A 26,787-nucleotide genomic window follows, 5' to 3' on the forward strand; every position below is an offset into this window, starting at 1 on the left:
GCAACAAATCAAGGTGGCTTTCCTGAATTATTTCTATGATGATGCAATGTCTGATGAGTTGAGAGTCAAGCTGTCCTCCTTCAAACAAAGACCAGATGAAGCTTTCAAGGCAGCTTGGGTGAGATTCAAGGCATATCAGAGAGACTGTCCACACCATGACTTTTCAAGAGTGCAACTGCTCAGTATCTTTTTCAGAGGGATTGACTGGGAATATCAGCTAGCCTTGGATGCGGCAAGCCATGGAAACTTCAAGACAAGATATCCAGATGAAGCTGAGAACTTGATTGAGAATCTGGCCTCCAGCAATAACACTAAGAGAGCTGATGCTGAACGGAAAAGACTACATGGAGGTTTTGATGCAAACCAGCTAGCTTCAGTCAATGCTAAACTTGATTCAGTTCACAATCTCCTAGTTGGTAAGAAATCAGTTCACTTTGCTGCTGAAGTTGAATCATTTGAACCACAGCCTGAGACAGGGAATGAAGAAGCAGATGTCAACTTTGTCTATGGAAATCAAGAGCAGAGATTCGGTAATCAACAAAGCAACAAGCCTTACAGTGGGAACTCTTTAGGTTACACTCCTAAGCCGGATTATCAGAAGCAGAAACAGAACAATGGTTATACTAGAACCTATGGGAACTCATCTTATCAGTCTCCTCCTCCATAGACTTCTTTTGAGAATAAAATAGAAGCAATGCTAGAGCAACTTTTGCAAGGTCAAGAGCAGTTAACTATGACATTCAATGGAAAGATTGATAATGTCTACACAAAGCTTACTGTAAGGATTGATGCATTGAGTATTCATGTTAAGAAGCTGGAGAATCAGGTTGCGCAGACTGCTGGGTCTGTGAAGAGACAAGAGGGTTTTCTTCCTGGAAGAACTGAGTCAACCCCCAAGCATGCTTGCAATGTCATATCAGTGAGGGATGAAGAATTTGATGAAATTGCTTCTACAGAACTGAGAGAGCAATCGGCAAATTTCTCGGCTTCAGATGATGGTGTCGATCGACACCACCTAGGTGTCGGTCGACACTCATCTCAGACAGAACCCGAAACTGCAAAATCTCAGGTTCCAGCAGCTGTTGAGAGGGTGTACAAGCCTAAGGTCCCTTTTTCCTAAGCCAAGAAGGTCCAAGCAGGAGATTGAAGATGCTAGATGCAAGGCAATGATGGACAAGGTGATGATTGAGATGCCTTTGATTGATGCAGTAAAGTTTTCACCACCACTTAAGCGTTATGTGAAGAGAATGGTATCAAATGGTTTGAGCCCTGAGGAAGGAGCTTTGCTAAATAAGGATGTCAGTGCAATTCTTTTGAACTAGTCTCCACAGAAAAAGAAAGAGAAGAAGTAAGAGGTGGTTGTCTTTAAGAAAGTGAGTGCAATGATTCAGTGCAGAACTGCTGAGAAATTACCAGATTTTGGGAGCTTTTTACTTGATTGCACTATCTCTGCAGAACGGTTTGCTCACTCACTCTGTGATCTCAGTTCTAGTATCAACTTGATGCCACTATCTATTGCTGTAAAACTTGGGATGACCGAATTCAAGCCAACTAGATTGTCTCTTATCTTAGCTGATAGATCTCAGACAATTCCTGAAGGTGTCTTAGAGGATATTCCAATTAAGGTTGAAAACTTCATGATTCCCACTGACTTTGTGGTGCTGAAGTATGATAAAGAGCCTAAAGACCCTTACATCTTAGGAAGATCTTTCTTACCTACAGCTGGTGCCATCATAGATGTGCTAATGACTTAAAACAAGGGTTTGATGGGAGGCAACCCACTGGTAGGAACTACTTATCTTTCAATTTTTTTTTTTAGGATTACTAACTTATTGATATTTGGTTTTGAGTTTTATTTATTCAGAAAAAAAAACAAATTGAAAAGTTTTGGACATCATCGATCAAGGAGGAGTGTCGACCGACGCCACCTGGGCATCGGTCGACACCAGTTGGAGAACTGTTCAAATTTTTCATACATTTTCCATAGATTTTTGTTTCTTTCCCTTGCTTGATAACACTGGGGACAATATCGTTTAAGTCTGGGGAATGTTAGTACTAACTACTAACATAGTTTTGGTTTTTAGTGTGTCAAAATCGTATTTTTGTTTTATTGAGTCAAATTTTTCAAAATTTTGTTGGGAACTATGATTTTTAGTTTTAGTGTATTGCCTTGGTTGATTAATGCTACAGACTGAATCCACAAATCGACTAATGAAAAATCCAATGGCTGACCAGTAAACCAGAGACATCCAAATTTCCAACAGAATCCATAAAAGTCTGAGGTAACTTCTGCACTTTTCTTTTTACCTCATCAAGGAGATTGATGTTCATAGAACTTGATTTCTTGTTCATACCTGACAAGTTAGATTTCAAAAAAAATGGTACTCCTCTCCTTTATTCAAGTTTAAAAAAAAAAGTCCCTGAAAGCTTTGTTAAAAAAAAAGAGAGAATAAAAGATGAAATAATTTTGATCAGTTTAGAGAGGTAGATAAATTACTTGTGACCTCATTATTCTACTCTTGAGTCAAATGATCACACAAAGCTTGGAAGGGAGGGGTAGGTAATTACCGATGATCCAATTATTCGCCTACAACTTTGAAAAAAAAAAGAGTTAGTAAAAAAAAAACAGCAAAGCAAAGCTCAAAGGAGGATAAGAATAGAATAAGTCTGGGGGAGAGAAAGAGTACCACATGTGGTAAAAGCTATATCTTGTTATGGTATAATACGGGAATAAGTCTAGAAGGTTCTTGACATTGATCAAATTGATGAGACCCACCGATGAAGGCTTAATGGAGGAAGTAGTGGAATTTGGTTTGAATTTGGGATGCTACGAATGTCAACGGAGAAGTACATGGTGGTTCGATTTGGATTTATCTGCTAAGCATATGGATTATGGTTTGAATGATCATGGCTAAAAGAAAATGAGTTTCTGTGTTTTCAAACCTCTTTCACAGATTTCAGTTTATGTTTTGCTTGAGGGCAAGCAAATGCTAAGTATGGGGGAGTTGATATATCAGGGTTTTTACGTTTTTTAACCATGATATAAGTGTGCTTTTTGAGTCCTTTGATTTGTTTCTAGGATGTTTTAGAATCTTAACATGTTTTCTAGAATTTTGGCACGGAAGAAGCGAAATAGAGCGATTTGAATCATTTTGGAGCATTTAACCGGAAGAGATCAATTTAGAGTCTGATCATGTGACCAGCGTCGACCGACACCAAAGGAGCATCGACCGACACCAAGACAACCTGACTCAAGTCTTCATAATTGGAAGTTTTACAAATTTTGCCTGAAGTCTTCCATAATTGCAACACAAGTCCCTGACGTGTTTTAGGACATATATATAGTATTTTTAGATTTTAGAAACCCTAAATTATTTTCCAGCAAATTTTATTTTCTGCAATCCTGTGAGATATTGAGAGTTTTTGGGAGAGAGATCTGAACTCCTTCGAGAGAAGAATTCCTGAACTCCTTTCTTTACTCTTTTAATTTCAATTACTTATTATTTAGAATTATATTTTGTTCTTCATTGAATATGTCTGAGTAGTTTGCTTGTTATGTTCAGGGTTTTCACAAGGATTTTATAATTTATTAGGTCTGTTTATTTAGGATTCATTATCATTCTAGATCTTCATCATAGGTTGTTCTTCATATTAATCTTTAATTGGCCATCTAGAATTTATAATCTAAGAAAATAAATTGATATGAAAATATAATTGATTTTCCTGATAAAACCTTTTGATGAGCAAAATTACTTTCTGCAAAGAGATTTGATTTAGTAATTTTGTGAACTTATCTAAAACTGTTTTAAAGCTGATTTTTAACCTAGAATTTTACAAAGAGATTTGAATTTTCTGGTTTTAAATTTAGATAATATTTGCAGTGAGAACTGATTTATTTGACAAAAGTGTCTAGATGTGATTTTTAATTGCTTGAATCCTAATTTATTGATTGATTTAATACTTCATAATTTCCTGAAAATTTTCCTAGACCTACCTTTTTAATCTCTTGAATTTACAACAGTTTTATTTTATTATTTTGTATTGCTTTTCTTATTTAAATCAACTTGTTTAGCATAATCATAAAACTCTATAATTTATTGTGTAGTTTAGAGTTCTTGTGGAATTCGACCCCTAAATACTGCAGTGACCTCTTATTTTGAGAGAATATCTCTAGTTTTAATTTGAACATATCAATATGATTCAGAAATAAGTTATGAAATATGATAATTTTTTTTATTTTTCCTTTTTTTTGCAGATAAAATGGATAAATATGTATTAACGTAAAGATTAATTTGGGATTTGCACATACATTTTTATTATTAGCATTAAATATTGTAATGAATTAAAGAGATTTTTTAGAAAATATTTAAAAATTTTACAAAACAAATATTTAATAAGATATTGTAATTAGTCGTTGATTGATTAAAGAGATATTTTAGGAATTTTGTTATGCACAAAATTTTGGTTTTAAATTTCATTTTATAAATTAAAATTAAAAATATTTATTATCAATAGCATGCTGATAAATAAATATAAACTTCAGAATTTATTTCATAAATATTTCCAAAAATATATATATAGATATTGGGTTGACAAAAAAAGAAAGAGTTTTGATATATTTGGATTCTATAATTTGGTCATTTTCAACAAACCAAAAAACATAATTCTTTCGATTTCAACGGTGGCCATATACATATATACCTCATAATATTAACATTTTCTACAGCTAATTGTTTCATTTATACGGAACATTTCATAGAAAACTGAAAATAGAGATAATAGGCAAACTGGCAAAGGGTAAAAATTCAATACAACAATCAGTAAAACTCTCTTCTGACTATTTAACTCCTCCTTTTTTTTTTTTTTTTTTTNTAATTTACCCCGCTTAATTACTCGGCGAGCTAATATAGAACATTGAAAATTTTAATAAAGGCTCACTGAAGTTAATTAAGACTTACGCTAAAGAGCATCTCCATTGTGCTGCCCTCAGCCCTCTTGTCTTCTTCTCACCTGCGCCTCTCTGCGCCCACCGAGTCATGTGCTCTCCACATTTAACTTTTGTTGTTGGGAATCTCTACTTTCTTCTCCTCTTTAGTTGTTTGTTTCTTATTGCCAAAAAAAAAAAGGTATCGGTAAACCTGCCAAAAAAATTATGCTTAAAATATATCCACATCTTCAAACTTAAACAAGTTCACACGCATTTTGAAATCTAAAAAAGACACAAAAAAAGAAAAAAAAAATTGGTATAAACTAAAAGAGGATCCTATTCATCAGTCTTGAAAAATATGAATCTACAAAATCATACTAGTAGTATATAAGTTTATTTCAAGGATAAAAATTTGGTAGAATGAAGTTGTTTCTATTTATAGTTTAGTGAATCTAGACAACGTACTTTGAGAACGCTTCCGTCCATGAGTTTTCGCGTAGGCAGTAGGCTCGTCGACACGTAACATACGTGTCTCGTTTTCAGGTAGCAGATCTGTAACGCTTGACTTACTCTATATGTACCGTACTTACGTAATCTTCATATCCAAAAACAAAGAGAAATTTAGGGTTTTTTTCAGTCAATCGAAACAAAAATAAAAATTGGAAATTATTCGATTAGAATTTAAAACTAACATTAGTATTGTAAACCCGAAAATTTTAATTGAATTTGGAAATGTCTGTCTATCATTTTTTCTTTCTTTCTCTTAGTTTATCATCGACTCTCAAAGAATAAAAAAACAGATACGAAACATGATATCTTCTTCCGAAATCGAAAAGATATAAGATAGGAAGGATGTATGGTTATGTGGTTTGCAACGAGATGATCACGAAACCCTTCTTTGCTTTCGATTAGTTCCATATATATATCTTGATAGACATTGTTTTATTTTCTTCTTGTTTTTTCTCTCTCCCAAAGTAACTGCACCAAAAAAATTTGCATACGATTACATGAACTCAGTTAATAGACTGACAAGCAAGATCGAAGTCTCACATTTCAGAATTTATAACGAGTCCCATACTCGAAACAATTGACTTTTCCACCACGTCCTTAGCCGTACTTCCGTTTGCAGCCCATCAAAGGCCAGCCAACCAGAAAAAAAATTAAGAAGCCCACTTTAAATAGCTCTGGTCTTAATATTATTGGTTTGTATCTGTGTAAACTGAATCCAATACCGCTCTGCATGTTCATTACTTGGAGTTTTAATTTGTACTAGATAAACATCCCCACAAAAATAAGTTACAAGACTACAAAAATAAGGTTAACTTTGACAAATATAGACACAAAATCATCCTTTTTCCTGAATTGGCTTTGGTGATTTATATTTAAATACACTCTTTATCCAAAAGTAAACTTACAAACACATATCTCTTNAACATATTTTTTTTTTTTTTTTTTTGAAACACACAAACAAACATCTCTTCAGAGACCAACCTTCAAAATATAACCAAAACTTGATGGTATATAGATTTGATTACATATATAACAGAACTGTGCATATGTACATTTTACATGTACACACTAGCTAAGCTAGTAGACGTTGACTGGCAACTTACGTGGGAGATATGTTCCACGTTGACGCTAATGGTGGCTAGAAGAGTGACACGTGAATCCACGTGAGCCATCTGTTCTCTGTATGACTTGCCGTTTCGGGTCTCTCAGAGGTCAAAACCCGTTAGCCATTTTTTCGATTGTTCTTCACATTGAAGAAAGATGTTTACTAGTATTATAGTATTTCATTCTTATCGATTTTATCAACACATCAATTTCTGTAGCTGTTGATATATATGCATAAATGTTCTCATTGTTATATTAGTAGTGGTTTGTTAAATAACATGCGAGGAATTAAATTCATCACATTATATATAATTAATCAAGATAAGTAATTTAAATTAAATTAAAAGACTATTTAGTAATTTTGCAAAGCGTCACATATTTGCAGTCGGCCACTGATGCGCGTAAGCCATGCAACTATTGTAATCTCCCTTCCCTTCCATCTGTTACGTCTTCTCTTTCAAGGTTTTGATTTTTCTTTCACAAAAATTAATTTATATTGTTGAATTTTCTCCGATGACCGTTACGAAAAAAATACACGTATATATATATATATATACACATACATATATATATATATATATATGTAAAACATAGATATACGTTTCACATTAAATCACATGTTGCATATATGTCGACATTGTCGACCGAGGTCCTCGTAATATTGTTCTATGCAGCACTATATCGTCAAATATTCCTCCATGTTTTTTATAAGATTTTGTATTGAATATTAAAGGCAAGACTCAAGAGAATCCACCATATTAGTAACATAAACTAAAATATGAGTATTTGATTAGCAAACCAATAAATATTGTTACGATTCCGGAAAATTTTCGTCCTCTGTATAAATTTCAAATTATATATAATGTTTTTGGTTATTGTAAATATGTGTTCGAACATTATTTTTAGTGATTTAAAGGTTTTGTACCTACATCCATATACATTTCTTAAGTCGAAATGTCACTTTATATGTTGAATTGTGTTGACTTCTAAGTCACTTTATTATAGTTGAACTGTAGTACTTAGCTTGATGATCATTTTTAATGTATCGAAATGTCATTTTATTTGTTTAATGTTAATCTATTATTTGCTTCATTTCCTAAACTGACTCCGTACGTAGTGTTGGTATTATAAAACCATGACGACGATGTAATATAGTAAGATAAAAAATGATTACATATGCATGCACCTGCGCGGAAGACATATAAGCAGTACTGTAAGTGTATGTATATATAGATAGACGTAGGTATATATATATATATATATATTGTCCCACAATGCAAAGTTTCTTAAAGAATATAACAAGTAAAGAGCTAAATGAGAAACCGAGTAGAAGAAAAGTTCCTAGAGTTCTACGAGAATTGGGTTATTCAACTTGAGCAATATCTTCATCAACTTTTAATTGCTCATAACACTACTATGAGTGAGATCGAGCTTAGAGCTTTGATCTCGAAGCTAACCACACATCACAAAGCTTATTATACGGCAAAATGGGCAGCCATAGGAGAAGATGTCTTAGCCTTCTTCGGACCGGTTTGGCTAACCCCGTTAGAGAAAGCTTGTTTCTGGTTAACCGGATGGAAACCTTCGACGGTGTTTCGGATGGTTGATAGGCTGAGGAAGTCGAGGTTGGTGCTTGTGGAGGCTCAGGTGAGGAAACTGGAGGAGCTGAGAGCTAAGACCAAGTTCGAGGAGCAAAAAATTGAGAGAGAGGTTGAGCGGTATCAGGTGGGTCCATGATTTGATCCGTACGGATCTTAGATTTTTAAAACTATTATTTCCAAACATTTGGTATTTTATTTATGAATTAGAATTCTTTATTGAAATTTCAACTGGATTTTATTTTTCTTAGAGAAATATGTATTTAACAAATTCATTAAAATATGTTTTTTCTTGGAAAATATGTCATAAACTTTAAGACTGTCTTTAGGTTGCTATGGGTGATAGGAAGATGGTTGAGCTTGCGAGGCTTGGATGTCACGTAGGAGGAGAATCTGTGGTGGTGATTGAGGCAGCGGTGAAGGGTTTGGCGACGGGGCTCGAGAAGATGGTGAAGGCGGCGGATTGTGTGAGGCTGAAAACGCTTAAAGGTATTTTAGACATATTAGCTCCACCGCAGTGCGTTGAGTTTTTGGCAGCGGCGGCTGCATTTCAGGTTCAGTTACGTCGGTGGGGAAACCAAAGACATAATGTCACTCACTCCTATGGTTACTGACACATACGTACCTAAGGATAGTTTCGTCTTTTGTCATGTGTTTTTTTCTTTTCGTATTTACAAAGTCAATGAGAAAATTTTAACTTCCATCAGCAATAGAATGTAATTTCATGGCTTGAAATATATGATGCATGTCCAATACATCCAGTGACCACAAAAATAAGCTATACCTAGTTAATACAAAAATAATTATAATTACACATATTTCATCAGAAATATAATACGCGCGTCCAATACGTGATAGATACTAGTACTATGCATTATACACACACATATTGAAAATCGTATATATCAAATCCATCGAGAAGGACTTATTGCATCTATAGTTGATAGTGGCAATGACTTCTTCTACCTTAAGAATTATAAAGCAATATCAAAGAAAACGCCGAGGGTCGTAACATTCTTTTTTTTCTTTCTTATATGAGCTTTTGGTTTCTTAATTCAACGTTCGGTTTGTTTTATACACACATATTGCATCTATAGTCAAACTTTATTTCATTTGGTAGCGTTCATAAGTTTGGCCTAATAATTGGTTTGATTTATTCCTTATTGATCAACCATCGAAGGTCATCTTCTCTCATTCATAACGTTGACATATATGTATGTTGGAATAGTGTAGAAGTTGTACCATGAGTCAACGATCTAAATTTTTTAACTCCTATAAATTATTTTCTTATAACAAACTAATAAAATATATAATCAATTTTGATCTATTATAAAAGAAAATTTATGAAGGGAGATTCTCGTAAATAGCATCAAAATAAGTTTATTTTCCAAATTTAGCACAACATTTCTAAAATTTCAAAAATAACATTATATTTCAAAATTAATATTTTAAAATTAATTATTAAATTCAAAATACTAAACCCTACCTCTTAAAACTATACCTTAAATGTGAAATTGAGAACTCAAATCTAAAAAAAAAAGTCTAAAAATTAATTTTAAATATTATAATATATTAAATAATGTTATTTTTGGAAATTTATGTAATGTGCTATAATTGTCCATTAAACTTGTTTTAGTGCTATTTTAGGATATTTGTGTAAATGACACTTCATTTGCGGCGAATACAAGAAAATTTGGTATGCAATTATTAGGTTGTAGGAGCATTTCATATTTTTTAAAAATTCCACATACATGGGGAAAGTTGAACAGTGCACTGTTGTTGTGCATAGAGTCTCCATGTCCGTATAAGCTCTTTATCGATTCTCGTACCTTGATAAACGATATCATCCTTGCAATACTCTCTGAACAATCGTAAGGCATCTGCTAAAATCTTGATATTTCTATCACCATCAATGGTGGTCAAACTCACTGTTTTCCTAACCCCAACTATTGTCCATATTTGTTATGCTCTACCTTTGAGACGCGACACTATCTCCACGAGATGAACTTTCCTTCCTACAAACTGGAAAAACTGAATCAAGATTTGATAGTTGAGAAAGTGAAAGGAAGTCTTTACAATCACACACAATCCCAAATGCTCATGTAATTTGGTTCTTGACTATATCATAAGCATGTACGTCAGCAGTGTTCTCGTAAGCAACTCTCTCACACAAGTCTGAATCATTCGCTTTCGTTCCTGAAACTTTTCTTTGTTGTCGATGCTTTTCAATTCACCTGTCAAGGATCTAATCTAATTTGCTTCCTGTTAGCTTCATCTCCTCATTTCCTTGCAAATCAAACCACCTTAGTGTCGGAAAAGCACATCGGACACAATATACCAATGAGGTGAAATTATTATGTTATTATTGAGTAAACATTATTTTTCGTTCTATATGAGTATGATGAAGTTGCAAGTTTTATACATCAAGGACTACAAAAATAAGAGAAACCTAATAAATAAAATTTATAATTACACACATATTTCATCAGGAAAATAATACGTCCAATACGTGACATATACTTGAATGATACAAATGCACATATCGAAACTCGTATATATCAAATCCATCGAGAAGGACACACTAATCAAAACAAACTGAACGTTGAAAAATCAAGAAACCAAAAGCTCATATAAGAAAAATAGAAAAAAATGTTACAATGTAAAGAGAGAGAGAGAGAGAGAGAGAGAGAGAGAGAGAGAGAGAGAGAGAGAGAGAGAGAGAGAGAGAGAGAGAGAGAGAGAGAGAGAGAGAGAGAGAGAGAGAGAGAGAGAGAGAGAGAGAGAGAGAGAGAGAGAGAGAGAGAGAGAGAGAGAGAGAGAGAGAGAGAGAGAGAGAGAGAGAGAGAGAGAGAGAGAGAGAGAGAGAGAGAGAGAGAGAGAGAGAGAGAGAGAGAGAGAGAGAGAGAGAGAGAGAGAGAGAGAGAGAGAGAGAGAGAGAGAGAGAGAGAGAGAGAGAGAGAGAGAGAGAGAGAGAGAGAGAGAGAGAGAGAGAGAGAGAGAGAGAGAGAGAGAGAGAGAGAGCATTAAATGAATAGGAGAAACCTCTGACTGGTCAAGTTGCTTCAGAGGACAAGATCTCGAGCTCTGCCCACCAAAGAGGAGAGGATCTAGGGGTAGCTTTCTCGGGAGTTATGTTAATAACTTGTTTAAGTTGTTCCGCTACATCTTTCATTGAAGGTCGATGTCTCGGCTCTGTTTTCAGACATTCTCGTATCACATCGCATATCACTTCAAGCTCTTCTTCTTTAAATGTCTTTAACGATGGATCTATCATTTCTCCTGAGTCCTCGTTTCCAAGGTACTTTGATGCCTGAAACATGGACCGGACCGTTTAGTATATGGATAAAGTTCTATGCATGTTTTGTTGTTTCGGTTAGAGTGGTGTTATTAATAATGCTTATATATATATATATATATACCCATTGCTCGATGGAACCGTATTCGTCTGAGAAAGAGAGCTTTCCGGAGATTATTTCGAGCATTAAGACTCCGAAGCTATGGACGTTAGCCTCTGGCTCTGGAGGTAGTAGCAATGACGTTTGCTCCAAGTCACCACTCACTTGTTTCTTCGGATTTAATCTTGCCTCTAAGTTGAAAGGAATCTCCGAGACCTACAAATTCGATTAACTAACTCTTTTTAGCATCTTAAAGACAACAAATGCAGCTTAACAAAACACCTCTAAAAGTTTTTAAGAGATTTTAGAGCAAACCTTGGCTGCATAGTCATCAGTTAGGTAGATTTCTGATGAGTTGAAGTCCGAATGTGCCATGGGAGGGTTCATCTCGTGCATATGTTGCAAACAATAAGCTGTTCCCATTATTATTCTCATCCGTGCGCCCCAATCAAGATGCTCCATCTCCTTATCTGATATGCGAAAAAACGTTATTAACTGAGAGCTAGAGTGATGCCAAGAGAACATCGATCATGAGACCGAGACCGATGTTTTTACCGTGCAAATGCTCGAAAAGGGTTCCATTTGGAGCATATTCAAAGACCATCATCCTATTAAAAGGATCATCTTCTTCACAATATCCAATCAGATTCACAAAGTTCTTATGGTTGATCCGGGACAGTGAATCAATCTACAAAAAAAAAAAGACATACACCAACTCCAGTTCAAAAGACTATAATTAATGTGGTAACACCTTTTTTTTTTCTTTCTAGTAAGGAGTAATTAACCTTTCTACGGTATGCCATTTCCATGGCTCTTGTCCATTCTTTAGACTCAGCAATCGCGGTTGAAGCCACCGCTATCTCAACACCACTCGACAAAGTTCCTTTGTACACAGTGTAACCGTCAAATGCCTCTATAATATTGCTGAAATCCTCACACGCTGTTTCTAGCTCAGCCCGATTGAGCTTTGGTACCCCTAGAAATTTTTGTTCATGTCCTCAGTTTCAATGTTAAAAGAAACAGAGTAAACATGGAAACACTAGAGAAAAAAAAAGATTTTACCGGTAACAAAAGCTTTCTGTAACTGTCCACTAAGACCAGTTTTCCAAGGACCTATGCTCTTCACAGCTCTTTTCCGGCAGAAGAATATACCCGCTACTATAATCAGTAAACCGACGAAAGAAGCAACCGCAATAACCACGTACAGCCACACATGTTTTGACTGTTTATTATCTTGTGGCTGATTCTTAGAGGAATCAGGACTAGTGTCCTCATCAGGAGAAGGAGGGAGTAAAGGCGGTCTTCTCTTCTTTGCATTAGTTACTGCTGGGAAAGACCCGCTGCTTCGAGGGGAAGCTTCAGTTATAATCCCGGGAGAAGGACTAGGAGCGGAAGGAGCAGGCTCAGCTGCCAAATTACTTGTCTCCTCGAGTAACTCACGTCGTTTGAGGATATCAGTTTCCTCCAAAAAACCTGCAAGAATCATATATTGAAATTTTCAAGTACTAATCTTTAGTTTCTACGCTAAACATTGATGAAAACAGAACTGTTTTGGGCTTACTCGGGAGTGCTTTCAAGAAACGTCTGGAAGTCGCTTTGATATGGAATACAAAAGCTTCTATCTTTTTTACTCGAATGAAACGGTTTCTTGAAACACTGTCAAGAGAGATGAACTGTGAAGAGATGAATAAACCAAAAGACACTCTCCTGTTAGATGAATTAATATCAGACAGAGCTTACCAATGTCCAAGTCTTCTGTTTGCACATCCGAGAACAGCCAAAGGAGATAACTTTGGACTCTTGTTTAACCGGACTTCATACGATGCTTGAAGTCTCAGGATCTTTATTCTCACATCACCCGGAAATTTGTTACCAGAAAGCAACCTAAGGTCATAGCAACAAAAGGTAAGGTATACTTTTTTCAATACATTTTTGTTAAGCATTGAACAATAGAAATGTTAACTCACAAGTGTTTTAGCGATGAGTCATTGGTTAGCTCAGGTGGAATCTGTCCGCTCAAATCGTTATCTCTCAAATCTAAGACTTGCAAGTTTTCGAAACTCCCATACTCCTTTGGAATTCCACCAGAGAAATGATTCCTAGAGAGTATTCTGTAAAAACAAGAAAGCAGATTAGTCCCGCTTAAGTTACTCATTCAAGATTCAAAGAGAAGCTATAGAGAAGAGATCCTTACAGAGATTTTAAGTTACTCAATTGGCTAAGCTCAGGAGCTAACGTTCCTTCCAAAGAACAACCGCTAAGATCCCTATATCAAAAACAACACTTATAAGAACATAAAGACAACTAATGATGTCATCTGCTCATAGTCTTAGTCTACAAAAACAGAGGAACTTACAGAATCTGCACTTTACCGTCAACACAAGTAACCCCTGACCAAAAGCAGAGATCATTACCAGAAACATTCCAATTTGCAAGAGTTCCATGAGGATCCGAGTTCACTCTTGCCCGGAACTTCAACAATGCGGATCCTATCAATTCATCACAAACTATTTAAGAACCAAAACCCTAAAACAAAAAACATGAGAAGTAAAAACAAGAAGATAGGATCATAAAAACAAAGTCTAACCTTGGGAATTGAGGGACAATGAGAGAGGAGCTTGAAGGCTAATGATCAAGAAGAGGAAGCAAGGGAAGTGGTATCCACCCATTATACGGTTTTTTTTTTATGTTTTTACAACAAACACTATACTAAAAACTTTTTCCTAAATTACACAAATCAAAATCCCAAAAAACCCATTTCCCAGAAAACCAAAAAAAAAAAGATATGTTCTATATATTAATTACAATGTACAACAGGATGAGGCAGAAGAAAATTCTCGGATATCAGGGTCGACCTTCATCATTTTTTCTCCTTAGGTTTGAAAATTTGATTTCACAAAACCCTTTTCATCACTGTGTTTGATATCTCTGGGATCTATAACAGCTCGTTATGAGTCTTTTGATACCTGAAGAAAAATGCAATAAAAATTCAGATAAAGAATCATTACAAAAGGGGTACCTTTACGAAGAAGCAATGTATATATATCCAAAACAAATACAGAGAAATCATCATAAGAAAGAACATTGCAAATTACGTAAAGGAATCATTTGTATGATTGGAAAAAAGAAAAAAACTTACTGTAAAAAAGGGGGTTCCTTGTAATACGAGCAAACGTATTATTATGTTTATGGCAAACAAAAAACAAAGTGAGCGGGTAGGGCAAGCAAGATAATGTTGGTGATTTTGGGAAATTAAAATATCCTCAGAAATCGATGTTAACTATATTCAAAATTAAATAAAAAAATCGATTTCTTGTGTGTTTGTTTGCAGGAAGATGATGATGATGATCTCAGAGTTTTCTCTCTTCGACCATCTTTGGTCTCTCCAGGGCCAAAGGGGGGTGGTAGCCTTCTCTCTCTCCTCCTCCCTCTTCCCTTTTCTTCCCTTCTCTCTCTTTTGCAACAATTTGTTGTCTTTTTTAATTGCTTCGAAATTTTTTCCAATTTCACAACCCTCCTAATTCCTTGTAATTTACTTTCTTTTTTTGTTTTTTTCTTTTTAATAATCATACGTGCTTAATTATACTGCACTAGGACACGTCACCTTGCTGCATAAATATTTTAAACACAAAATGAAAATGATTATCTATTTTAAATTTGGTTAGTATCCAAATCTCTTCTCATTCTTTATTTTATTAAGAATCCAATTCAATAACACTTATGGATTATGGGACGTGCCTGCCTCTTAATGCCATTACTAGTGGGACCGGTGATAGAATAGTGAATCTTTCTGACCGTTGGATATCGTTAATCTTACGGTTATGTATGATGATGAGCACTTGAGCACTATCACACCCACACAGTTTTTGGGAATTGATGTGCATGAATATCATCATTAAACTACATGCCTCCCATTACTTCTTAAATATTCCGTCATGATCAAAATGTCAAAAACAATTGCAGCTGATGATATTAAGAAAATACAAAAGTCAATCAAAAACTTATACTATTAATATTTGTGCATCCTTAGTCTATTAGACAAAAGATAGCTCTCTAGTTCCAATTTGGGGGTTTTTATTGTTTAAAGAAAAAGAAAAAACATTGGATTGAGTATCTGCCGCCAGTGGATTTAGATGTTTCGTCGGTTCCAATGAACCGGAAAATTTCTTATAGAGGCCACATGTTAAAATTATTGAATCGATATTATGATTCAGCATGGTTATGTTGTATAATTATGACGGTCTAAACCGGATAAGTCTAAACCGGTTCGCATCAAACATCAATAACATAAATTCCTTCAATTACAAAACATGCGGTCGGAAAAACGAAACCACAGTTATATAACACGCATTAACACACATACACAAAAAGAATTGAAACACAAAGAAACAATCTCTGGTACATTTGTGTTGCCTACAAGAAAAAGAAGAGGCAAACCTTAAAACTATTTATTAATTTAATTGTAACGTGAAAAAAAACAAGTAATTGTGTCTGGTTTTATGTATTTTGCTGGCGAGACGATGGATGAACAATCAGCTCCTGCATATAAATTTCACAAAAGAAAAGATAAATACATTGAACCAAAAGATAGAAAAAATAATATAAAAGTTATATTTGGATTTTTAAAGAACCAAAAGATGTTCAAAGAGTATTATTATTTAGTAGTACCTGAGAATAACGAGCGTGATCGTTGTGAACGTACGATGTTTTAACGATCGTTTCCCATTTCGTAGATTCAAGAACTTCTTGATCATGTTTCTTGGTACCAACTTGACCTAAAACGACTCCGTATGGTCTAGGGTTCACCGGCGGAAGGAGGGTTCGTCGGAGCCAAGACCGAGACGGAGTTTCCGGTAACGGCGGAGGAGAAATATCCGGCGTATATTCCGGCGATGTTTTGAGAAGATTCCCTGACCTGTTGTTGATCCTTCTTCTGTTTACTTCCTCCACAAGAAACCTCGAGTCGGGAATCGCCGTCCGTTGGTTCCTCGAAGGAGTTGAGACCGAGTTTCTGAACGTTCTGATTTCACCAGAGTTTGAATAATTAGGAAGAATCAAGTCTCTTCTTGTTCTTGTTGGATACAGTTCTTGAGACTTGCTTATTCCTCTGTTTAGCCTTTTGAAGCTCTCTGTTGGTTTCTCTGGAGTACCGAGAAAACCGGAATCAGAACACGAGGTTCGGTACGGAGATATAAAACCGGAGAGACGCCTAGGTGACCAGTTTGGTAAACTGGTTTGTTCACCCGACGAGTGTTTCATAGACCGGTTTGATGATACTGAATCCAAAGGAACCGGGTTTAGAAACTTGAATGAGTTCTTAGCACAAAGCCTTGGCAAGAATCCGCAAGCTTTCTTGGTAACATTTGGGCAGATCTTGTTGTGATCACCATCACCATAATCATCATCATCATCATCATCGTCATCATCGTCATCATCATCATCGTCATCGATGTTTAAATCATCGTAAAGGCTCTGAACAATGGCGAAATGTTCATGTTCTGAGACTAATTGACTTCTTTGGCGGATTACAAGAGCTTCTTTGGTCTGAGTGATTTGCTTCTGCTCTGAAGAGTTATATGAAGATTGATGTTTCTGAGGTATCTGAAGAGCCATTGCTTTAGCAGCCGGTAAGAATCTGGACATCATTAGATCTAGACTTTCTCTAGATTTCTCATCATCACCGTCCGACTTCTCACCATTCTTCTCGATTTCGCTTACTCCACTTGTGCTGCAGTTAACAGAGAAGCTTTCATTTGAATGAACCGTATCCAAATCTTCATCTTCATCTTCGTCTTCTTCTTCATCGGTTTCTAGTAAACCTGATTCTTGAATCAATGTAGCCATGTCATCTTTTGGTTTTCCAGGGCTTTGTTCCCACACAAAAGGAACTGAAGCTGATTCAGTTAGATGATAGAAGCTCTGGTCTGGTAATACAAAAACCGGCGTTTCTTGTTTTGTACTCGGACATGATCTAAGCACTGGTCTTGTAATCATCGTCTTCTTGTTCTCTGATTCACTCGAACGCTCTATAAAAGATGGTATCCGTCTTATAGATGGTAATGGAGCATACAAATTCAGTTTCCTCCCCTCCATTCTTAAGAAGGAAAAAAAGAAGAATGAGAATTAAAGAAGTAATAGAAGAAGATCAAAGAAATATGAAAACGAACATGAAAAAACACAGAAGCTTTTAAAATACCTCCACTTGGTTAAATCAAGAATCAGCTTCTGTTGTGTGTTTGAGATTGCAGTTGTTCTTATTAAAGTAAAAGAATAGGAAAAAATAATAATAGAGAGATAATATATATTGTATATACTAGCGAATGTCTAGGGCCGAGATTGAAGGCTTGAGTTTAGGGGAAATAGCAGATGAATCTAAGAAGAATTGTGTGTGAGAGACTAAAGAATTGTCAATAAAAGAGACTTTTGCTTTGATCTTATGTTTTCATTTTGTATAATTGAGTCTCATAACAAATCATATATCCCCACAAAGATTTGATTGAAATGTAATGATGAGAACAACTACTTTTGTTTTCTTGTTGGAATTTTTATGTGCTGTGCCGATAGAAAACGATGTCGTTACTAAATTAGCAGACGAATACAATAAGATCATAGACAAGCAAAAAAAGTGGCATCAAGGTGATTAGGTGAATTAATCAATAGGCCAAATTGCCAAAACGTGAGGAGTAGTTGTGGTTCAAGTTTCTAAAAGTAATGAAAAAAAAAAAAAAGTTGGGAAAAGACAGTTTATGTGAGCCAAATAAGCACTAGTGAAGTGGACCGACTTTGGTAAATGTAACACATGTTCTGTCCTGTCCTTTTCCGAGCCACACAAACGTTTTGTTATGCTGCACTAATTTTTCCATTTTCCCGAATGCACTAATTAATTTGTTTAAACTTTTACAAATCTTTGAAGAAAAGTCGCGGCATCGCCTCGACGGATGATTGATAGGGCTTGATTTTAGATTAATTAATTATTTTAAGTTTACACACAACATGAAAACTTTTTAACCACAAAAAAAGTTGCACACAACATTCCGAAAAAAAAACTAATTAAGAATTGAAAAGCAAAAAAATTGACTTATAATTGCTGAATAACCAACTGGCATTGGTGGCTAAAAAACAAAAAGACCAACCGGCATTAGAAAACACTCTTTCAAAGTCTTACTTAATGTTTACGTCTTATAAATAACACACATATAAAGATTTTACTGTTAGATACTACTACATGGAGTAGTTAAGTCATCGTTTTGAGAAAGGAAAAAAAAAACACTCAGCCACTTCTTTCCAATCTCTAAACATACAAAGCTTTGGTTTAGTTCAAAAAATAAATAGAAATAGATATAGAGTTCTTGCAGAGAAAAAAAAAATAGAAATAGAATTTTTTAGAAATAATTATAAGACCTATTAAGTTTTGACTTTTTGTGTAGCGTGAAATGTGGTGTAGACTGTGGACCAACCCTTGAATTCTACTATATGGCACTAAATATTAACTTTTGTTTTTTTTTAATATTAATATTGATTAACAAACAAATCTCCAAAAGTGTCTCTAATTATATTCTAAATTTGTGGAAGCAACAGATGAAAAATAGTGGAGAACTCGATAAATAGTGAAACACATTAGAGAAAAAAAATCGATTTAAAATTTCTGCATCTCTTTTCTACTTTGCTTTTTTTTTTTTTTTTTTAGAAAGCAAAAAAAAAGAAAAGAAAGTGAAATTAGTTTAGTTGACCCAGATGAGATCCCTTAAACTGCGGGGAAAGAAAAGGGAAAGGAGAATAAGTAGTGTGATCCTTTCACGTGGCAACCACTCTTACACTGCCCCCACCAACACACTCAAGCTTTGAATTGGCCCATTCATTAGCCCATTTTGTTATGGCCCATTTCTCGACCGCACACGAGAAAGACTAAAAAAAAACTTCGTTACTGTACTAAATTTCTATCTTCTCTTCCTCATTGGAGATAAAAGTGGCTCAACCTATTAATTACAATGTCACACTAAAGAAAACAACAAAGAGAAGACTACAAAACAGCAATGTGTCACTTTGCCAAAATCTATAAAATGATAAGTAACAAAAGGTATTTCGTCATTTCCTTCTGTCTTTTTTGGTCATTTGATAACACATATTGATAATATTACCGAAAAATCACTTTAACATTACATCATAGCCCACAAAAACCGATTAACTCTGAATTTTAGGAAGACATAGCCAATAACATTAAATACAAAAACTTTTAGAAACAACTAAGCAAGAGCACATGAGATTAAATTAGCCATATCACTCGAACATCAATCACCGTTAGTTCCAGACAATGGAAACAAATCAAACAAGCCGTCATTTTTTGTTCTCAACAGCATGTGTATATGATTTAGATTTGGTCACTAAAACGTCGACATATTCAAAATTTAGAATCGCCACTAAAATAAGAAAGGTTTTTTTTTTTTTGCTATCATTTATCTATTTTAAGGACCACTAATTGTAACAATGTTGTTGAATTAGTCTTCATCTTATTTCTAACATGATGTTCTCAGAAAATAGTACGAGAGAAAAAAAACATGTATACAAGGACGTAGAAAAGGATACGATATAAAAACAATTTATTTTAATGCTAAAAAAATAAGACTAATCCAACGATTTATAGTTATAGAGCTTAATTAGCTTATCCCATCATCTCCTTTGTGAGCTTAGCAAGTGATGAAAGGTTATACCGAATGATGTTATCAACAAAATATATCGTATCTTCCTCACTATTTCCTTCCGGCACATCCACCACGTAACTCTCCACCACCACCGTCTTCTCCACCGACTATCGACTAATATTTCCGTGTCTAACTTTAAGATTTGTTTCGTATGGCTTGTTAAGTTCTAAAGCGGGTCGAACGAACTACATATAAATGAAGGCAAACACCGACTACAACATTTTTTTATTTTATTTTATATCTACAAATTCGTCATGCATGTTAAATGAAACTTTTGAGTTCGATTCGGGTTCCTCTTACTATATACTAACAAAAAACATTTTACAATAAAAACTACACAGTATTATACACTGCAATAATTCGATTTTTTATAAAATCTTGTCGATCGGAATATTTAGGAAGTTTCCTAGGGTATATAGACGATCGATGTTTACACTTAAATGCGCAAATTGCTTTCTTAGACACAATGATAACATGCAATTGTTTTTCAAAAAGTACTGTATTCCTTATTTTGTTTACTCAAATTCTGTTTTTCTTTTCCTGATAAGATTATACAAATATCTCTGATGCAACCATACGACCCTCGTTTTGACTTCACACCGAGGAAAGCATGGGTTAAGTAAAACCCATGACCTTGGTGACTGGGCAACCTAAGGTCACGTTGCCATCCCTTAAATGTACTCAACTTGTCGATAATTCTTTTAAGTTTTCACAAAACCCCCTGTCAAGGTTTTTCTCTCATTTTAATATTTGACTATTAAACAAAAAAAAATGAACATACAAATACTTTTGACAAAATATCTTACGTAGCAACTGATAAAAATTAATTACCACACTTATATTTATATTGCTAATATGGGCCAAATATTATAAGTATCATAAGTTACGATACTATTTATATGATTCCCTATATAATAAAACGGAAGTACACAGTATTATTTTGTAAACTATATAATTTTAATAAATTAATTACAAATATGTTATACATTAATGGTATATTAATTGGTTACAAATAGGTCATACCAAAAATCTTAAAAAAATATATTCTAAAGAATCATATCATTTAACTTACCATATTAATTTCTTTTATTAAATTATTCATCAAATAAAATCTTTTGAAATCTAACTTAACATATTAATTTGTTAACTATCATTATACTTCACCTTTCATTTTTATATATGAGTCTATTTTGTGAAACAAATAAATTATCATATTATTTATTATAATTAAAAAATAGTTTTATTTCCGGATAAATCATAAGTTGAATTTTTAAAAACAAATATAAATTGTTCAATCTATAAAATATTCAAGCTTTAGTAATATTATTCTTTAAATATAATATCTGAATAAAAAAATTCACTGAGTAACGGGTCAAAATTTGAATATTTAAATTCAAATTTACAAAATTATGTCTTATAATGACATTCAAGTCATGATGTAGAATATACATTGTTGAAATAACTTCACATATAAGATTTTATTAAAAATAAAATATACAAAATTTGGTATAAAATAAAATTTAACCAGTATTATAGCACGAGTAATTATCTAGAATCATTAACAATATAAAACTTACAAAATATGTGTTTTTTCAAGCCATCGTATTTAAAATATAATTTTATTGCATAATATTTTATTTAAACAAACTTTTAAAAATAATCACATAAATTATATTTTATATAAAAATTACAATATAAATAAAATAAATTTCAATTCGTGTTCTAATACGGATGTTAATATAGTTTTTTAAATATTATGATAATATAGTCGATCGGTCTAATTTGGAATCTTGTTGCAGCAATGTTTTGAGAGCTAAATATAGATATGTCTTTGGCTTTGCTCATGTCATTTAAACCGAAAAGCACACACTTGAATTTTAGCGAAACATACACTTGTTTACAAAAAACTTAATTTGTTGCCGACCTGTTTTTTTTTTTTTTTTTTTTTTTTTTTTTTTTTTTTTTTTTTTTTTTTTTTTTTTTTTTTTNGAGCCGATTGCTTGCCTATTAAAAAGACGGCCCGATATGCCCGTCTAAGCCCAACGTTTAGTGATTATATTGTCCATCTTATGTGGCTATCAGTATATATGCTCGCTCAGACGCTCACCCCCACAGGTTACATTTCCGAACAAAATACTGTTTTTGCAAAACTCGATTCCTTGTGGTTTATTTTATTTTTTATAATCCACTTGTGAAAGTTAATTTATTATTTTTCTATTCATTCATATCTTTTCCCAGTTTTAGTTTGGAATATATTTTAAATTGACAGTAATACTAAAAACAATGTCTATATATAACATGAGATTTGCGGATGGATAGCAGTAAATTATATTTGGATTCATGTATTAAATCTATGATTAAATAAACTTTTATATTCAAATTCTTCTTCTCCTAGAAACCATGATATTCATGATAATGTTTGGAAACCAAAAGATGGGCACCTGTTCTTATAATCCTTCGGTGGGTATCCTTCTCGAGAACATATATGAACATGAAGATATAAAGTCAAAATTTACATAAGAAAACGTCCTGGAATTGTAGCATTTGATTCACTTGAGCTGTACCCATATATTTGTTTATTGTTTGGCTCGCGATCAAAAATAGTATCTCTCAAAACATCTTAAGCAAGAGAAAAAAACAGTTGCCAATTTGTCTTCGCCTGCCTTCGCATATATCACCTGGTCGCAGATGTATGGTTGTCTTCTTGGAGCAAGTATCACTCATAAATGGTATGATACGGTGAACCAGTTCTCCACTCATACCTTTCCTATCCTAGAGAGTAGAGGCTATTTTTATGTTTGATCCAATTGGTTTTCGAGTTCAGATTATATTATGCATGGAGGGAGTAGGGAGAAGAATGGGAGGCGACACAACAATTCGTCACCTTCCCANTAAAAACAATGTCTATATATAACATGAGATTTGCGGATGGATAGCAGTAAATTATATTTGGATTCATGTATTAAATCTATGATTAAATAAACTTTTATATTCAAATTCTTCTTCTCCTAGAAACCATGATATTCATGATAATGTTTGGAAACCAAAAGATGGGCACCTGTTCTTATAATCCTTCGGTGGGTATCCTTCTCGAGAACATATATGAACATGAAGATATAAAGTCAAAATTTACATAAGAAAACGTCCTGGAATTGTAGCATTTGATTCACTTGAGCTGTACCCATATATTTGTTTATTGTTTGGCTCGCGATCAAAAATAGTATCTCTCAAAACATCTTAAGCAAGAGAAAAAAACAGTTGCCAATTTGTCTTCGCCTGCCTTCGCATATATCACCTGGTCGCAGATGTATGGTTGTCTTCTTGGAGCAAGTATCACTCATAAATGGTATGATACGGTGAACCAGTTCTCCACTCATACCTTTCCTATCCTAGAGAGTAGAGGCTATTTTTATGTTTGATCCAATTGGTTTTCGAGTTCAGATTATATTATGCGTGGAGGGAGTAGGGAGAAGAATGGGAGGCGACACAACAAATCGTCACCTTCCCAATCAGCATCATTCATAACTCATTTCGCAACCGTATCAACTTTCTTTGTTACTAAGAAGGAAAAATGTTCGGAAGTAATGGAAGAATTGTTGTAACAATTGGAGTTTCACATTACTGATCCGATCGATGGTGTGACACTCCGGTTTCAGAGACTTAAAAGGTTTAAAAGAATTGATTTGGCCACCTATGTCACCAAAGTGCACTTAGTTTTTCGGTCAAGGGTCCTAAGGGAAATCTACAGTTAAGCGTGCTTATGCTGGAGTAGTTTCAAGATGGGTGATCTTCCGGGAAGTGATTGTCGGAATTGTGTGAGTGAGGACAAAATATAGGGAAATATCATGTTGTGACTTTTAGGGACGGTAATAAGTCTTAAAACCTCCCGGACGTAGCAAACCGGCCGTTAGATATAGATAGGTTTACGGGCCTAGTGAGAGAACGTGAGGCCCATTAAAAAAGGTGAGCCCATGTACTGAGATTGGATATAGAGTCTACTAAAGTGGCAGTCGGACGTTACTGGTCCAACATAAAAGGTTATACGCCAACTTTGCTTATTACTATTTTCCACTTCAAGTTTTTGTTCGTCTCTATAATTAATTTTTTTTTGTTTACTGATGATCAATAAATTTAACATTCAAAGAAAATTAATTAGAAGTATACGGGCGCAAGTAAAGCCGAGTTGATAACAACTCTACAAGTATGATAAATTAAAACTTCCGGTTTGTAACTAATCGATCAGCTACAAGTATGATAGATTTAAACTTGCATTTTGTATAACAAAGCAATACTTCCAAACCCATGAATAACATACTAATTCATAAAGAAACATGGCACTATGGAATCATATTAAAACAATCTTATCCTTAAACTCATGACTCCAGGCCATTATTATTTAATACTATGGCCTATGGCTAATTTATAACTAGCTACAAACAGATATATATACATTAACTTTAGGTATAAGTATAACTAAAGTTCGTACATATAGATAGCCCTCTCCGGGATCTAGGGTTTCTGAAAACACTTTCTATACCGTACCGACTCGATCGTTTTAACTTCTTAATCTTGTGATTATTGAAGACAGGTTTATTGCCCGTTCGATCCTAAGTTCGGTTTGCTACATAAATCACGATTTGGTAATGCTGGTATAACTGGTTTCCTTTTCAGTTCTTTGCATAGTTGGGCTCTAGACCTTGTAATACAACTACAAATTTTGTATACGTGTGCACATATATATATATATATATATGTATATATATATATATACACATAAAAGTAATACTTAATTCTATACATGTAATACAAAAACTATTATTTATCTAGTTGTGTATTCCAACATGTGTACCAGACTACTACGGTATACTAGTATACTACCAATGTATACATGTTAATACATCATGAGGCATGCAACGTACAGAAATTTAATGTCATTTAAATACATTCACAGTTGGCACACACTCTAATAGTCTAATAGCTAAGAACTGCTTTGTATCGGCTAAGTTCTATGACAAACTATAAACTACATTTTAGTGATATATTCTCCCTTAATCTTAGGTGATTTTGAGTACCTAATCAGTCTAAAAAATATATACACACACGCATTAGGATAAATAACAATAGAAAATCATCAGGAAATTTTGATGGAAATCAATCACTATTATTAATCCGATATATTGAGTTTTGTGGTCTATAGATATCCAGAGAGAATAATTTCAATTTAAAAAAAAAAAGATCATACTACGAAACTTTAAATTTGTTTTAAAAACAGAATTTTAAAATTGATTACCTATATTGGAAATTGTTTTATATGATATAATTATCAAGTGGACGACTGTTTAGAAGTCGAAGAGTTTGCAACATCCTTCTTGACAACAGCGACGTCGTTTTTAATCTTTCTCCTCTTCTTCTTCCTGTACGGAATCCCACGGGCCTTGGCTTGAGACTCTCTCACTTCCCTCAAGTGAACCCGGATCGACCCGTTTGCAAACGGGTTAGTATCAGGTGACCCGCCACCGTGTTCCTCGTAAGCAGCTCTCAACCTTCCGATCAAAGCATCTAGGCTTCCCCAAGCTTGTTTGAGAGGACACGTGCAAGGTCCTGGTGGATCGGGTTGTCCGAAGAAGACACAAGCTTGGTGATGTACTTTGGTCTTACCAAACTGATCTAAGTACCTTAGGAAACTTAGCACGTGCGTGTAGTCGAACTGAGACATCATCAACGGTGGATTCTGCGATTTTAGGTATTGGATGAACGTGTTCCAATCTCGGCGTTTCTGAGATTCGTAGCGGCTGAGGGGTTGCTGCGGTTGAGGTTGAAGCGGTTGCTTGTGGTGGTTAAAGGAAGAAGATGGATGATCCGGTGGATCTTTCGTCGGTGTGTGATTATCCGAAGACATTATTAGGGGAATTCTGATTCTTTTTTTTGTATGGTGTTGTTTGGGAGTATTATATTTTTGGTTTGAGAGCAAATTGAAGAAGGTTTAAAAGTAACAATAAAGTAAGGGAAATATAAAGAGAGAGATAGATACCTGAGAAATAATGGAACGAGGAGAAATTATTCACGAAAAAATGATTACTATGTATATATACGTTACTGTATGTATATATACGTTACTGTTATAAGTTACAACTAGATTAGGAGCAGCTATTGAAACTTCTTTTATTTATATTATAATTTTAGAATAAAATATAATTTATAAGATTGTTTTTAAAAGTTTTTTTGGATAAAAACATTATGTAATAAAATCATATGCTAAATATGATGGCTTGAAAAAAATATCTATTTTGTAAGTTTTATATTGTTAATTTTGTAATTTTATGTATGAAAAATGGTTATGTTTGTTTTTATTTTAATTTTTGAACATGTTTGGTGATTTTTTTTTTAATATGACGCGTGCTCAGGTAAGATTTTATTTTCAACTGCATAATAAGATCTCGGAAATCACGATTAAATGTGATAAATTACAAAGATTTTTTTTTATGTCTAACAGTATATTTTTATGTCTAATAGTAAAGATTTTATTTTGAAAATAATATAAATAATTGAAATAT

The 26,787-nt window shown here is 34.0% G+C and overlaps 4 protein-coding genes across 4 annotated transcripts; 1 reads left to right on the forward strand and 3 right to left on the reverse strand.

Annotated features, from left to right (window-relative positions):
• LOC104723195 (transcription factor TGA2.3-like) lies at window positions 7,782-8,876 on the forward strand. Its single transcript, XM_010441525.2, has 2 exons — window positions 7,782-8,266; window positions 8,469-8,876. The coding sequence occupies exons 1-2, from the start codon at window positions 7,856-7,858 to the stop codon at window positions 8,751-8,753; spliced, it is 696 nt and encodes a 231-aa protein (XP_010439827.1). The 5' UTR covers window positions 7,782-7,855; the 3' UTR covers window positions 8,754-8,876.
• LOC104723196 (protein MALE DISCOVERER 2-like) lies at window positions 11,110-15,007 on the reverse strand. The gene is made up of 13 exons (XM_010441526.2): window positions 14,674-15,007; window positions 14,122-14,500; window positions 13,891-14,023; window positions 13,729-13,800; window positions 13,502-13,645; window positions 13,275-13,418; window positions 13,096-13,190; window positions 12,597-13,007; window positions 12,320-12,510; window positions 12,090-12,222; window positions 11,850-12,004; window positions 11,559-11,750; window positions 11,110-11,449 (listed from the first exon to the last, which is right to left on the reverse strand). The coding sequence occupies exons 2-13, from the start codon at window positions 14,201-14,203 to the stop codon at window positions 11,192-11,194; spliced, it is 2,010 nt and encodes a 669-aa protein (XP_010439828.1). The 5' UTR covers window positions 14,204-14,500; window positions 14,674-15,007; the 3' UTR covers window positions 11,110-11,191.
• LOC104723197 lies at window positions 15,801-18,082 on the reverse strand. Its single transcript, XM_010441527.2, has 3 exons — window positions 17,731-18,082; window positions 16,203-17,628; window positions 15,801-16,073 (listed from the first exon to the last, which is right to left on the reverse strand). Exons 2-3 carry the CDS (start codon window positions 17,625-17,627, stop codon window positions 16,032-16,034), a joined length of 1,467 nt encoding a protein of 488 aa, XP_010439829.1. The 5' UTR covers window position 17,628; window positions 17,731-18,082; the 3' UTR covers window positions 15,801-16,031.
• Window positions 24,452-26,255, reverse strand: LOC104723198 (protein LIGHT-DEPENDENT SHORT HYPOCOTYLS 9-like). Its single transcript, XM_010441529.2, has one exon. The coding sequence runs from the start codon at window positions 26,130-26,132 to the stop codon at window positions 25,557-25,559; it is 576 nt and encodes a 191-aa protein (XP_010439831.1). The 5' UTR covers window positions 26,133-26,255; the 3' UTR covers window positions 24,452-25,556.

The sequence above is a fragment of the Camelina sativa genome, chromosome 11, assembly GCF_000633955.1.
Source record: "Camelina sativa cultivar DH55 chromosome 11, Cs, whole genome shotgun sequence".
Classification (NCBI taxonomy): Eukaryota; Viridiplantae; Streptophyta; class Magnoliopsida; order Brassicales; family Brassicaceae; genus Camelina; species Camelina sativa.

Coding starts and splice junctions, on each gene's coding strand:
- LOC104723195 (XM_010441525.2), top strand. CDS start 7,856: ATGAGAAACCGAGTAGAAGAAAAGTTCCTAGAGTTCTACGAGAATTGG. Junction 8,267..8,468: donor GAGAGGTTGAGCGGTATCAG/GTGGGTCCATGA, acceptor GACTGTCTTTAG/GTTGCTATGGGTGATAGGAA.
- LOC104723196 (XM_010441526.2), bottom strand. CDS start 14,203: ATGGGTGGATACCACTTCCCTTGCTTCCTCTTCTTGATCATTAGCCTT. Junction 13,419..13,501: donor GACTCATCGCTAAAACACTT/GTGAGTTAACAT, acceptor CTATGACCTTAG/GTTGCTTTCTGGTAACAAAT. Junction 12,005..12,089: donor CCTTTTCGAGCATTTGCACG/GTAAAAACATCG, acceptor TTCGCATATCAG/ATAAGGAGATGGAGCATCTT.
- LOC104723197 (XM_010441527.2), bottom strand. CDS start 17,627: ATGGAGGGGAGGAAACTGAATTTGTATGCTCCATTACCATCTATAAGA. Junction 16,074..16,202: donor ATCACGCTCGTTATTCTCAG/GTACTACTAAAT, acceptor ATTTATATGCAG/GAGCTGATTGTTCATCCATC.
- LOC104723198 (XM_010441529.2), bottom strand. CDS start 26,132: ATGTCTTCGGATAATCACACACCGACGAAAGATCCACCGGATCATCCA.